The 14957-nt window shown below is 39.6% G+C and overlaps 1 protein-coding gene across 1 annotated transcript in view; it reads left to right on the top strand.

Annotated features, from left to right (window-relative positions):
- Positions 1-687: 687 nt before the first annotated feature.
- GRIP1 (glutamate receptor interacting protein 1) overlaps positions 688-14957 on the top strand; it is an 83136-nt gene continuing 68866 nt past the window's right edge. The window contains exons 1-6 of the mRNA XM_010181768.1: positions 688-691; positions 6955-7090; positions 8012-8157; positions 11439-11522; positions 12378-12453; positions 13870-14015. Of these exons, the coding sequence (XP_010180070.1) occupies positions 688-691; positions 6955-7090; positions 8012-8157; positions 11439-11522; positions 12378-12453; positions 13870-14015 (592 nt within the window). The remainder of the gene's footprint in view (positions 692-6954; positions 7091-8011; positions 8158-11438; positions 11523-12377; positions 12454-13869; positions 14016-14957) is intronic.

The raw sequence follows: 14957 nt of genomic DNA, 5'->3' as shown, positions 1-14957 counted from the left end.
GCTTAAGCCACAACAGCATGATAAATAATTTTAGACTTCTAATACTGGAATGTTAGGGTTATTTTGTTTTCTGTCATTATTGTGCAACCCAATCACATAAGCAAAAGCAAATTTTAAAATGTATTTGAAACTAGTATTTCGTTATGGAATTTTTGTGAAGGGGACTATTTGGAGAACGAAAAAGCCTGTTGTTCCCTCACCAGCACTTGTCTTGCTTGGAGAAGCTTCTAGCCACGTGGCCATCCAGCTCCTACCCTAGTCTGCATAGCTGCTGCTATTACCCCAGAGAAACCTCTGTGCTTCTTATACAACCGCATCCGTGGACCACATTTTCCTCAAGTTCAAAGCAGACTATTTTGCATCCTTCATGTTACACCATCCCTTGTAAGTTGGCTGTACAGAGATCATCCTTGTCACTGCTGTATGAAGCTGCTTCTCTGTGAAAACTGGTTTTACACCATGCCATTTTTGCATTTTCCTCTACCACTCCGGTTGGAAGAGGGGTGGATTGAGACACAAACAGGACATTGCCTCTTGAACATGTGCCATTGCTGTGCCGCTGCTGGTGAAGCACTGGGGCAGTTTGTCCTAACTGTGCTGGAGGCTGTGGGATGGAAATGTTCTGCCTTAGGAAGGTAAATGGTTCAACGCTGTGAAAAATGAAATGCTGTTCTCCAGCAGCTGACGATGGGTTTTTCTTTATTACACTCACAAAGAAGAGATGCTTTCATAGAAAGAGTCTTACCCCTACAGTCCTGCTAAAGATTTCTCTCCTGAAATGTAATTACTGAAGTTACTGTGGTGTGCGTCAATAACCATGTCATATTATCAGGTTTTTCTGCCAGTGCTCTTTTGCTAAGAAATTGATGAGACTCTTGTCATTGAGAGGCACATTTTGGTCTGTTACTGGCTTTCAGTTGGTTGTTATTTGATTTCAGGTTTGGAATATTTATATTAATCTCTAATCTTTTAGTTATAAATAGAGTTTCAAATGTAATGCTTATGTTTGATGCTAAATTTAAGAACACCTATATTGTATGCTTCAGTTTTTACTTAGAATTGGCTGCCAAGGTATCCCTTTCTGTGTATGGAAAACATACGCAAAACCAAATAGCTCAAGAACTAAGCTCTTTTTTAGGCAGGAAACCAACCAACCCAGATGGGAGCTGTGCTCCCATGTCCTGAAAGGGCTGGTGTTTTCAGTGAGTTGTGTGATCACGTCCTCTGTATCACAGCCCATGGTTGATCATAAAATACCATTATTTGGTTTTCTGTGTCATGCCTAGGTCAGGCAACAGTCAGACCTTTTCCAGTTTATAAACACTGGTGGAAGGTATTTGGGTTTTAGGTAGTACTTCTGCAGTGGCAAAGTCATCTTGTAGTTGCTCATATAGCTGGGGGAGAAGAGAAGAGAAGAGGAAAGATTGTGTAATGCCTTCTACACCACCAAAATAGCTATTGGTATGAATTGAGTCTAATTTAGGTAGCTTTTGCAAGTGCCTGAGCCTTACCCATCTTTCTTGCTTTCACTGAAAATGGTACAATATTTCACCTTTACAACATTTATCCACGCTATCAAAATCACATTAGCCCTGCCACTGACCCAAGGCAACCTGCATTGCCATTGTTTGAATTTACAGTCCCGTTGGTAGCTGCAGTGTGTTGTGCCTTGTAAATGTGCTCTGATTGCACCTCTTACCGGTTTGTCTTCTGCTGTGGGCTGCTGCCTTCTGGACTGGCTTGGGGATTGGAGGAGATGGCACAGAGCAGGTTAAGGGCAGCACCACATTTTCAGATTCTCTTCACCAGTGTGGTTTTGTTTGCTTGTTTTTAATAAAAATGTAGATGTTCTAGCAGGTAGTGACAGTCAGTCAGGAAAAGGACAAGGAATGGAGCATTCGTCATCTCTTGACATCCGTCATGTCACAGTCAGAGAAATACACCTACCCGCAGGACTTGAAACATTGAGTAGATGTGATGTCTCCAGTAAAACAAACTGCTATCTGTTTCTTAAGAATTGACTCTGTCCTTATGTGATTTCTTATTAAGCCATGAGGTGCCTCCTGGAATGTAAAGCAAAAGGTTTCCTCTGCAGAATTTCTGCTGACATACATGAAAAATCCATGCAAGCACAACATTGACTGTGTTTTCAATAGGCTTACCAATTACTTATTGATTATGTATGTCTTTTGGTAGGAAACCGTCTATAACAGCAAGTATTTTTTTACTTTTGAGTTCCATTTACGCCCTGTGCCAGCTGCACTGAACAAACTCATTCACTAGGTGGAGGATACAAGCACTTGACCTGATTGTGTAGATTTGGGGCATTTTTCTTGGATTTCAAAATGAAATTTTCACAAAAGGGACAGAAAAGGCATTCAGTATCTGGAATGAAGTAAAATATTTTTCAATTTTACTTTAATGTGTAAATTAAGATATAAAATTATAGGGATATTGAAAATAGATGATAAAACTTTTGATTAAGTGTTCTCTCAGCTTTCTGTGAAAAAATCTCTTCTGTATTCTGGTATTTAATTTTCTTTTTGAAAATCTTTTCCAGGTTCAGAAATCTCATGAGCCAATTTATTTTCCATCCTTTTTATTCATTAAAACATGTTATTTACATATGTCAAAAGGCAGGAAATTACAAAGAGTCTGATCATGTACAAAATTCTAGAAGCTTTATCATGGTACTATTTTCCTTGCAGAAAAACTAATTTGACGTGCCGTTTCTTGGACTTTACTTACCTGCAAGTTGTTCTGTTTATTCATCTTCTTACACTTTACAGAGTCTTGTATTGGAGCACCTACTTGTCTTTGAAGTTTTCTTGTGCTACGTTGAGTGTCCCTGTAGTGTTTCAGGTTGCAGCGCAGATCAGAGTCTTGTCATACCAACAGACCCTGCTGCAAATCAGGTGCACACAATTTATGGTATTGCCGCAGCGAAGCAAAGAGGAGCATCCAGCCCAGGAGTTAAGAAAACAGCAGCAGTGCAATATTTTCTTCAATGTTCAGCTGCTAGCTTGCAGGACTGGAGAGCTAAACTAAGCTCTTTGGAGCAGAACCTTTCTTTTCTTACAGCTACATGCGTGTACAAGTGTGCATACAGGTACAAGTATATGTCTTTGCACTTTCCTTGCTGAGCCCATCTCCATGGTAGTTGGATGCCAGCAAATCTGTGTAGCATGGTGCAGCACTGCTGCAGCATGGGCAGTTGTATGCCCAGGAGCACCCCTGCAGCAGCAAGGAACAATGGCAGTCCCAGGGCGGGTCTGGATGCTGATCCCACCACACAGGGACCCGAAACCCTCCCCAGGCCAAGGGAAGGCAGGATCCAGTGTGAGCTGCGTTTTGCTGGAGTTGTTAATGGTGGGAGAGGAAGAAGTTCTCAAGTGCATTTCTCCAGCTGAAGTGTAAAATAGTGTTGATTTGGGCTTTTTATAGACTTGGAACCATCTTTTCTCTATGTGGTTTCATTTTAGAATAATTCATTTGGTTCATATCACGGAGCTGTACTGCAGGAGTGGTGTTCTGATATTTGATACTTCGTAAACTCTTATGGAGCAAGAAGACATTTCTTAAGCTCTTGTTCTATATTCACTTTACCGCTAAGCAAAAGACTTGTAAATTCAACTCCTGGTTTACTCATAAATTACAAGAAATCTGGAAATAACTTCTTTGCCTTCCCTTCTGATGCTGGCTATGCTAATGTTATTAGCAGTGTAGGAGTACATGTACAAAAAGAACAGACCCCGGAGACTTCTAACTAATTAGGATTTTGCTGGTCGGCATAAGTAATGAATTATGAGTGAGGTGATACATGAAGTAGTTTGATTTTTAACCCACAAAGAGTAGCATAGCTTTGTGTTTACTAGGGAGTAGAGACTGACCTTGCATTGGTTAGGGAATAGCGTGTACAGATGCAGTTGCTTGTTGGATTGGAAATAGAGTCCCAGGGTTATTCTGATATTGGGCATTTCAATAATACTCCAGGGGGATTAGTCTGTAATAATAATGTTGAAGCAATGCAGATGAGTAAACATGTAATATATAGCATTATAAGAAAAGTAATCGTGTGCAGTTTAAGAAAGCAAAGATGAAAAACAGAGACAGGGGTATCAGATGTGCCTGGTTCACAGCACTTCCAGGGATAGATCTCTCATAAGCAAAACCAGCTTAGGTAGTTTAATTGCTTCCTACTATGATTATTTACAACAAAAGCTGCATAATCTTTCAGAGAGGCAAACCTAATGAAACTGTTGCGTGCTCCTAGATGACCTTACCTGTCAGTTAGCAATGAGCATTTCACACCACCACTCCCTTGCAGCGTTGGTGCATCTTTCCCTTCTGTCTAACACAGAAGAGTGTTTGAGGTTCCTGCTCTCTTGGCAGAGGTATACAGAAACTTCTCAGAGTAGATGGTGAGAAGGGACAAGCCTGGCCATTATTTTCATGCCAGTAGTTGCAAGGAGCTGTATAATCATAAGCTGGCTTAAAACACTGCATGTCACTTCAGGCAGCAGAGTATTTCCCAGCATTGGATTGCAAACTCAGAAGCTATATAAAAGATCAAAACATGTGACAGTATTATGCTATGGCATATATTAGACATGTGCAGTGCATTCCTGATGTCCTGCGTACATATTCTGGCAAAGCATTTGTTTAAAAAAAATCTTAGATGGTCCTGAGAACCAGATTGTACTACTGAGAAGTGCAATGGAAGGATTCAGTTTGGGAGATGGGGGAGAGAGGGGAATTTTCCTTTCGAGTCCAGATCTCACAATTGATTAAAGGCTAAATAAACAAGTGTGACTCACTGGCCAATCACCTGAGATTGCCTCATAGAATCGTTTAGGTTGGAAAAGACCTTTAAGATCATCAAGTCCAACCGTTAACATAGCCCTGCCAAGTCCATGGGTGCAAATGTACAGTATTTTTGGTTACAGTAAGTATCACGACTAACTTGTGTAGTCATTATGAATGCTTGCAGGTTTTTATAAAACTGAAAGCAACTTTTTGGTCCGTAGCATCTCCTACAGCTATGCAACATGTCTTCATATTCAGATGCAGGTAATCACATCTGTTCTTTCTGAACTGTCAAAAAGGCCAGATGTGAGCACACATTGTGGAAGCTCAATAGCTTCCAACTGACACCAGATGATGATTTGGTGTCAGCCAAGTTGGAGAACACACCAGGTAGCTGTGCTACTGTCTGCTTCTGACTGGATAGAGGCGCATTTTGAACAGTCCCACAGTCTCTTGTAATCTTAGCTTTTTACAAATACATCTTACACTTTTAAAATACTCATTTCAACAGCCCATGCTGCTCACCAAATACCCTGCAGAATTTTGTCTTAGTAGAAGCTTTATAAGCATAGGAGATTCTCGCCCAAGCACTTAAGTCATGCTTTATAATGGTAAAAATGTGAGTAACTGAAGTGAGGTTGTCATCAGCCAGAATGGAGAGAAGAGCCTGTCAGCCACCTAGAAAGGAGCAGGAACATTGCATGGGATGGTGCTATGTCTGCAAAAGATTGAGCAGTTAACCCTGTTAGAAGTACTACCAGGTTTTACAGGACACTCTACCAGGGCTGAAGGCTCTTCTGGATGCTTTCCTCTGCCCACCACCATTACCCTGGTATTGCCCAGGTTTGGGAATTCTCATTCAGGGCACCAGTTCTTCATCTTGAGGTGAAGCTGTGTTAGGTGAGCTTCTCAGTCATGTGGAAAGGTATTGATAGAGCCTTGTTGCTGTTTGTATAGTGCTTATTCTGGACCTTTCTGATGAACATAGGAATGTATATGAGGAACTTGTTTATTTTCTGGGTGACTTTCAATCTCTGAACCTCATGCTGCCACAGCAAGTGCTAGTGCAGCGCAGACATAATGTTTTTTGCAGTGCATATATGATGTTTGTATCTGACCAACTGACCTAAAAGCTGCATATTGATGCTGAAAAGACCAGAAAGATGGGTGATCCTTCCAGGATTTCATAATTTTCTAGGTGAATCTGTAGGACTTCATGTATTTTTTTCAGAATACCTGGGCAGCTGGTGTTTTTAATAGGTCTTCTCTGACTGGAAACACTGGCCATGAGGTATGAGTGCCTCCTGGCTTTCCGAACAGTTGCAGCCCTGCTGGAACTGTGCGTTTCTAGATTGCCTTGTCCATCCACGTGCAATAAGGACATCTCTTTTTGAGAGATCAAGGCTTTCCATGGCAGGTAACCTGCGTTTGTGGAGGTCTGTGAGATTACCTTGGCATTTTCCAAGAATGCTAAATGGGTAAAGGAGAGGGCATTAGGGAAATTTTATATGTGCTTATGACTATGAAAATCCTTCATTTACTTTATACCTGTTCTGCAGAGATTTCATAGAGCTGCAGTAGAGATCTGTTTGTGTAAGAATAAGCAATAAGGCTTTTAATATCTGATACGCTCAATCTGCATCTGGATTCTTGTTACGGTCAATCGTTTTGATTAACAGTGACATCTACCAGTGGCCTCAAAGTGAGTCTGGATATAAAATTTTCTAGTATCATTACATCATTGTGTCTTTTACCCTTCTATTTAGTTAATCAGTTGAAATACTTTATAAAATGTAGGGTTCAGAGAGAGAAAGAAGAAAATAAGAAAAGAAAGCTTTTTAAAAATGTGAAACAACTACCTTTAGTTGTAAGTGTTGCCAAACTTGGTATCTATTGGTTCTGTATAGCATGCTAGCACACTGGTGTGGTTTTTAATAACCTTTTACAGAACATATGTCTCAGATTTATCTCTATGCAGAGCCTTGCAGACAGAACTTGTGAATTGTAACATAAAAAAATCTCCAGATGTATGCGTTGTTTCCTATTAACGTATGCAATGATTTTCTTGGGAAGTAGATGACATTTCAGAAAGGCAACGTCTGTGTTATCACTTCAATTTTAATAATGCCAATAATTTTCTTTCAACAGAGGAATTCAAGGGCTCGACAATAGTTGAATTAATGAAAAAAGAAGGCACCACCCTAGGACTTACAGTATCGGGTGGAATCGACAAGGATGGGAAACCAAGAGTATCTAACCTTCGTCAAGGAGGAATCGCTGCTAGGTAACCTCATCTCAACCCACAAAATGCATTATAAGATGCGATTGCTCCAGAAATACATACTGCATCAGAAAGGTCACTAACAAATGTACGACTGGATGCATTTATAATGGCAGCCCATCAGACCAGAGAAGCTCGGAGAGAAACAGCAACAGCTGGTCCCTTTCTTCCCTCAAGGCTACTTTGACAAAAACCAGAAATACCAATGAGATATTTGAAAGTTGACATCAAACTATTTAGATTTCTTCTATATTATATACATTTTATTGTCCTTGAACAAAAGCTTGAGAGAAGAAGCATAAGATACTGAGGGGAAAAAGTTACATGTAAAAACTAACCATAGTACCACTGTAATTTAATTTTTAAAAAGACTGTTCATCAGCTGGTTTTAAGATTACAGAGTCTAAAGTCATAGCTACCTTGTTTGCTGCTACAGTGGAAACAAAACAGCTGTTACTCATGGGTGAAACAACTGAAAAGATAGAGGTTAAGCTAAATCATTCCAAGTAACTGAGCAGAACATCTGCTTTTGGGCTGTGGCCTATCTGCTGTAGCTGTGATGTTAGCTGTGAAGGCAATTACTGTCCAAAACAATAGTTTTTGACGCTTCCCAAAGACAGAGAGAAAGATGGCAACACGAAGATTATGATTTCCCAGATCCTGTGCCTAAACCAGTCAAATTTTCCAGCCTCTCCATTGTTTTGTACATCAGAAATGAATAACGCAACAATGTTCTTCTTTTAATACTTAACGAGCTAGACTAGATTAAGATCTTAAAATGCCACTTCCTGTTTGAAAGTTCAACCTGTTTTAATCTAGATGAATGGAAAAAATATTTCTTACCACCACTAAACGGTAATTTAAAGGATTTAGTTTGGTCCAGCACATATATTCTTAACAAAATGATTATGTACTTTTTCCTAGGAGCGATCAGCTGGATATAGGGGACTACATCAAATCTGTGAATGGAATCAACCTGACCAAATTTCGCCACGATGAGATCATCAGCCTGCTGAAGAATGTGGGCGAGAGGGTTGTTTTAGAAGTGGAGTATGAGCTGCCTCCAATCTGTAAGTAATAGCAGGACAACCTGAAACCTATGCTGAATACCAGACATGTTGTCAGCAGTAAGATCGGCATGGTTGGTGATCCTCATTTTGGTAGTGGTTGTTTTATTATATTTTTTTCCTCTGGCTTATCGCAGAGCGTGGAAGCAGTATGCAAGAATTGGCTGTACAGCGGGATGCTCTCAGAGATACTCGGGTGTTTTAGGAGCATAAATGCTGCCAATGGCAGAGCAGAATTGTGAGCCTCTGCTATTTTGTTTGTTCATTTGTTTACAATTTTGAATACTAGAATTTAGGTTAGGTACATTGCAGGGCTAGAGAATCTTTCTTGTTACAGTGAGATCTTCTGAGATGAGACCAAGAAGATCTGTGAGTTCTGCCTCTGCCTTTTCCTTCCTTCTCTCAACTTCCAGCACCCTCTCACTCTCCCAGATAAAGAACATACTTTGAGACTTTTCTGGTCTTCTGTGGCATCACTTTCAGAAAACATCTTGTTTTTAGAGCAGAAGACCCAGTGGGTCCTCCTTTGCTCTTTCTTTTTGTGCTTGTGTCTGCGACTGTGTGTCTGTAGGAGAAAATCAGTGGGAATTGAGGCTACCAGGTATCAAGTGAAAGCCAGGGTAATGCTGTGTTGGAAACCTGGGACCTAAAGGGAAGGAGTGAGTGGCCTGCCACCAGGGGGGTTGCACCAGCCACACCTTTAAATGCATGTGTGCTCCTTCATGCTTACTCACTGTAGGGTTGAAGATATGGTTTGCTGATGATTGGCTACAAAAACCTGCAAAGCCAGCTAGGAAGCTCTTGTCTCCTTAAATAAAGACTTTAATCACAATAGAAGCCAAAAAGTCCATCACTCTCCTTGGTGCTCAGAAGAGGATGAACTCCCCACTGCTTTCTAACAGCTGGAGAGTTAGTCTGATTACATATTTGGCTGCTTTTATAACCTCCTGACAACCACCTTAGTATGTTTTGAATATTCTCTGTTGATTAGTGTTTGCTTGTGGTAAGGGAACTTTGTGTTCAAAAACGCAGTATTTGAGTTAATGAAGTCAGCTGAGTTCAGAATTATTTTGCTGGAGATGTAGTTGTTTTATGGACGTTGTTTTGCACTTGTTCAAGTAGGCTTCCTTCCGTTTCACTCACTTTTGGCATATGTGCCACTCTTGTCCAGTGAACTGGGATTTTGACGTGCTAAATTACAGTAGCAGTTGTTACTTTTTCTTTAAGTCCTTGGAATTTCTGACCCCTCCGTATGAGCATAGCTAATAAAGTTGGAGATAATTAGCAGTCTGGTTGTTCCCATTAACTTCTAGTGAAGAAGCCAGACACAGTGCCTTCAGTAAGCACATAATTTTTCCAGTAGATGGTGAAATCCTGGCATCTCCTTCCCTGCCCCATACATAATGAAATTTTCCTGTTGTTCTCATGGTTGCCCCCTCAGAGAGAGGAATATCACAGTTTCAGAGTGGGAAAGTGACAGTACTTTAATAATGATGGATTAAACCTGTCTGAGCACTCATAATCCCAGTCTCCCCAGTGCTTCCTGCCCTGCCTGGCAGTGTTCACAGAAGGAGCATCCAGCTGCTATTTTCAGCACAAACCCTCCTCAGGGTTTCAAACTGGAATGTGAGCCATGCCTGCCTCGCAGCTGCCTTTTGTTGTTGCTAAAGGCTAAGGACTTCTTTCCCCTTCCAAACTGTTGCCCACATGGGAGGATGCTGTGTGCCATTCCTCACTGCTGAACTACAGGCTTCACATGTCCCCCGTGGAGGTTACCAGCCACACCAAGCAGATTGGAAAGCATGGATTCAGTTTGAGTTACGTGCCAGGCCACTTTCGGTTCACAGGAATGAAGGCAAGAGTTGCCTCCTTCTCCCTGTAATTCGTCCTTTTTTGGGAGTAAAATGTTTCTAGCAGAAAAGCAACCAACTGCATGGATTTCAGTAACACAGTCCTGATCTTCAAGCTGTAGCAGGAATTATTGCAATACAAACCAATGCTTTGGAGGGCCATCTTTCGCCTGTTTTCCTAAGGAAGTGAGATTGATGTGATTTCACTGGGTTGTTCTGGTTCCCTGCAGTAACTTTTTTTAACAGAGGATTGAAAGACTCCAAAGTTAAAAAGTGCATTACAGCACATTTTGTGGAAATAGGCACTTGGGCAGAGGAGAGAGTCCCGGGCCAGGGGAGTCATCAGAGGGAGGCAGCGCTGGGGAGGCACCACTTCTCCTTGGGGACACTCATGGATGGCAGCGCATACCTCCCCAACCTGTGGTATCCATTGCTCCCTCAGGGTGTCCTAATGGGGACCAGGGGAACTGATTATTGCAGGCAGGAGCATTAAAGGATGTAAGTTTTAATTAGTTCTGCTGCTTACTGAACATTTATTTTATAGAGGGTTGGGTTTTTTTAATCTTTCTGTGTGTTATTCTGGAAGCTGGGAAGTGTGCATGTGTCAGATTTTGCCCAGTGTGCTTTTCCCTTTGGACAACGGAGTTCTTACGCCCTGCCAAACTTTTTCCTGTAAAAGCTAATAGTAAACTGGCTGCTGGTCTCTGAACAGTGGTGATTTCAAATTCTGTGAAGTGGATTAACACACTCAATTTTGTTGGTCTGTGCTTTATGCCTCTCACCTCCTAACCCAGCTGTGCACCACTCCTCTTGTGCTTACGGAGAAAATACTGACTCAAGTTGAAGTCAGAGATTTTTTTAACTCATTTAGCAATGATGAAGGAGCACGTTACATGTTGAAAAAGGAAAAACATAACAAATCCTTGTGATACAAAATACTTTTTTCATCTTAATCTAGTCATCTGAGTCTAGAGATACACCATAAAATCTCAACTGCCTTGACTTTAAGGAATACAAATAGAAGTTTTAATGACTGAGCAAACTCCATAGGTAGCTTTAAGAATATAATTTGTCATTTTTGTGTCTCGTGTATTTCCATCTTCTCTAGCTCTCTTCTGTAACTATAAGAAAAGCAAAATTATGCCACACTTTAAATAGTAAGACTCAAATTCCTCATCTGTTATATGCATCTGTGGCGCTTTTTCCAAACCATCGGCAATTTGCAAAATATCTGGAGCTAATTTCTCTCAAAAAGAGGATGAGTTGAATTTTATTACAGTTCTTTAGTCTGACTCTTCTGTAGGGGAGTCTTTCCAATTGTATGACCAGAAACACAGTCGCTATCATAAATTGGAAAAAGTGAAATTTTGTGAGTATAATTAGAAAAATAATAATAATTCGGTTTTGGAATCTCATTTCTTTTTTTTCTTTTAGCTGTGCAAGGATCAGGTCTCATCTTTAGAACTGTGGAAGTTACTTTACATAAAGAGGGGAACACTTTTGGATTTGTAATAAGAGGTGAGTTATTAAAATTGTATTTTCTAAATCAGCAAAAAAAGTGGTAAGTTTTTAGTGGCACTAAGAAATCATTTCAAGATTTATGGCTTACAGTTTGGGAAAATATCTGTGATTTATGTGTTACTTTTTCCATACATTCATGTACTGCTTTTATGAACTGCTTTAATTTTTGTTTATGGAAGAACAGTAATTAATCAACTATGCCAAGAACATGACAAACTTCGTCTCACATAAGACCAGATTCTGCTACCACTGAAATCAGCAGGGAGATTGTAGTTCTTAAAAAAGAAACACATGCAGTGTTTGTATAAATTCAGTATGAAATCTGATTAATTGTGCTGATAGTCTGAATTATACAACAAAAGTATTAACACTGACTTAGAGAACAGAAGAAAACATGCCGCTGTTAAATAATATGACCCAGTGATGAATTACTAGTTTATTCAGGAAAAACTTTTTTTTTTAATAAAATATATAAATCCCTTAGTGGCCACTCATTATTCTGAGTATACATAAAGTATGGATTTTTTTTCTCTGTGTGGCAAACATTGCAGAACAGTAAGTTTTCACACTGAGATCAGATTTGCGGAGTAGAGGTTCTAAGAAAATAATAAAAGTTTATGAAGAATCACTCTGTAGAAATATTTTATAAAGAATCATCTATACCATACAGTAGTTTGATTTTATTTAAGGTAAAACTCAGTGAAGATTTATATTAATGGCTTGTCTATTTTTTGAGCTTTTTAGCTCATCTGTAAATGTGCATACTGCAAGGTTTAGGCTTGGCTTTTGGAAATGAGCTTTCACAAAAAGCATAAATTGAAGGTGCGCATTCTCTCACTTTTCCCTTTCTAGGTGGAGCACACGATGACCGAAATAAATCTCGTCCTGTTGTAATAACATGTGTTAGACCTGGAGGGCCTGCTGACAGGTACAATTCATCTTTCTCTGGAATGCATGTGGAAGAGAAATGAAGAAAGGTGAATTATTTGGGACAGAAGTTAGGATTTGGAGTGAAGTAGATATATTAAAATCTGTTCCTTTGAAATTCATCGTTTATGCATCTAATTGTAATAATAATAACAGTAATACGCAGTAATAACAGTAAGAGGCTCGGCACATCACTGTATGTATGGACTATAATTTAGTATGTTGCATGTTTCCAGACTTTCCCATTAAACACTTTCAAAAGTCAACCAAAAATAATTAGAATAAATGCCTGCAATAGGTCAAAGCACGTTTTTTTGCAGCCTTCAGACAGCTGGTGTAGCACTTAATTATGCTTTTTATACTCCAACAGCACAATCTTTTTCTCTTGCACTTCAGAAAAATCCTGTCATGTGCTTGGATGTTGTTGTATTGTTATTTTAAGATGTTTGTACATGTCTGCATGTGAGCTCACACATAACTTCACCTGGATAATGTCTGAGTGCAGATTTATATTTTGGCCCAAAAAACATAGTTGTATGTAATACCATCTTGTTGTATGTAATACTATCTTGTATATACATAAAGAAAGAATATTCACCTTATTTATATGTATGGAATTATATTTTCAGAAATGGCATTTGTGTCCTCAAACCATCAGAGAAACTTAAAGGGCAATTTCTTTAAAGCAGGTTGATTTTCTGTAGCCTACGTTGACATTTTTGACCTTGGAAACATTAGTCAAGAAGCAAATGCTTCAAGAGAGCTTTTGGTTTTTGTCCCTCCCTTTCTTCCCACCCTTATCTCCTTCACTGCCTTGTTTTTCTCCCTGGTTCCTGAGCTGACAATGTTAGTACTTCATTTTCTATTATAATTCTGAATATGTTATGAGATGCCTCGGAGATGGTGTACATTTATAGCAAATTAATAAACAAATTAATTTTAGGTAGGAAGAAAAGAAAAATGGAGTTATCCAAGTAAGGGATATTTTTGAAGAAAATCAATAAATGGACATTCGTATTTTGCAATCTGTTTCTTTACCCATGTGTTTGCACATCATATTTATTTTTAAGAAAATACCGAGGGAGGAGGTGTTTATGTATGTATGAAAGAGGAGTTGTGTGGACAAGGCAGAGAGAAAGCATATGTTGAAGCAGAAGCTATGCTTAGTTGCAATTTAACATGACTTGATTATTTAGCTACGTGTTAAGCCATTTTCCAGTCGCTGACTTTTCAATTAAAGCAATTTCCTTTCCTCTGTGCCCTCTGAACGTTCTCACCATCCAAGTAAATGTTAAGGCAAGAGGGGTGGATGTCAGAGAGGGTGTTGAGAGAATCACTTTGCATAAAAATGGTATTATCTCCAAATCAAATTAATTTCTCGTGTATTCATAAAGATCATTCTTTAATCTCCCTCCAGAGAGGGCACAATCAAACCTGGGGACAGGCTGCTGAGTGTTGATGGGATCCGACTCCTGGGAACGACACATGCAGAAGCCATGAGCATTCTCAAACAGTGCGGGCAGGAGGCGACCCTGCTGGTTGAATACGACGTCTCGGTGATGGGTACGTTGAGAAGGGGGCTTTAGTTCTGGGAACCATCTGTGATGTTTTGCTGCCTGTTCTTGATGAGCTATTTTAGAAGTGATTGTGACCTGTTACGCTCCTAGTAGCACCGCTATTCCCTTCTGCACCGTATCATTAATCTCGGGTTCATAAGGAGGTGAGCAGTATTTTACTGTAATTTAGCATTCTGACATTTTGTGGTTTGTAGAGTGAAACCATAGTGTGGATTCTAGCAAAGTAACTTTTCCAATGACTAGTTTATAATAAAGGTTAATGAAGTGTAAGCATTTCTCTGTCACATGAAAGTAGGGTTTACTTGCTCTTACAGAAATTCTTTTGTCTTTTTCCAGTGCTGCTAGATGGCCAAGACATTATTAAAAAGTCACAAAACTGCCACATAGAAAAGAACAGGAAGGAATAAATTTGTAAAGAAATGCAAAGGTGGCTTATGCTTTATACAAACTTCGATTGAACTCACTGAAGATATGGGAGTTTTTTTGGAAAGTCAAGGAGAGCAGATGATTTTTCACAACAGACTTGGGATTGAGTTATTTCTCTTTGTTTTAGAAGGTGTCATATCCCCTCCTTTTTTGCAAGACACAGAAGATTCATGGCAGCAAGAAATAGAAATACTCACCAGTCAGGCTAAAATATTTCTTCTCTGTTTGGGGATCTTTCTCTTCTTTTCTTCCTCAGTTCCATAGTCAGATTTCTAGCCTAGCAGTAGAGCAGCCCCATAGGAATTTGTGAAATAGCACTGTCAAATTTCAAAGCCTTGGAAAAGATTCATACTTAGAAGAATAGTGTCAGATATTTATTTATTCTGGAACAGCCCTCATCTCCAAGAAACAGATTTGATTTTTGTTTTATTATAATACACGTATAGACTTGTTATGTTAAGAATCAAGAATGAAGTGGCAGGGTTGCATGGTGTCTGGCAGG

Source organism: Mesitornis unicolor, unplaced genomic scaffold (genome assembly GCF_000695765.1).
Source record: "Mesitornis unicolor isolate BGI_N332 unplaced genomic scaffold, ASM69576v1 scaffold1973, whole genome shotgun sequence".
Lineage (NCBI taxonomy): Eukaryota > Metazoa > Chordata > Aves > Mesitornithiformes > Mesitornithidae > Mesitornis > Mesitornis unicolor.
The sequence above is the reverse complement of the archived record's forward strand: the minus strand, read 5'-3'. Positions and strand labels throughout refer to the sequence as shown.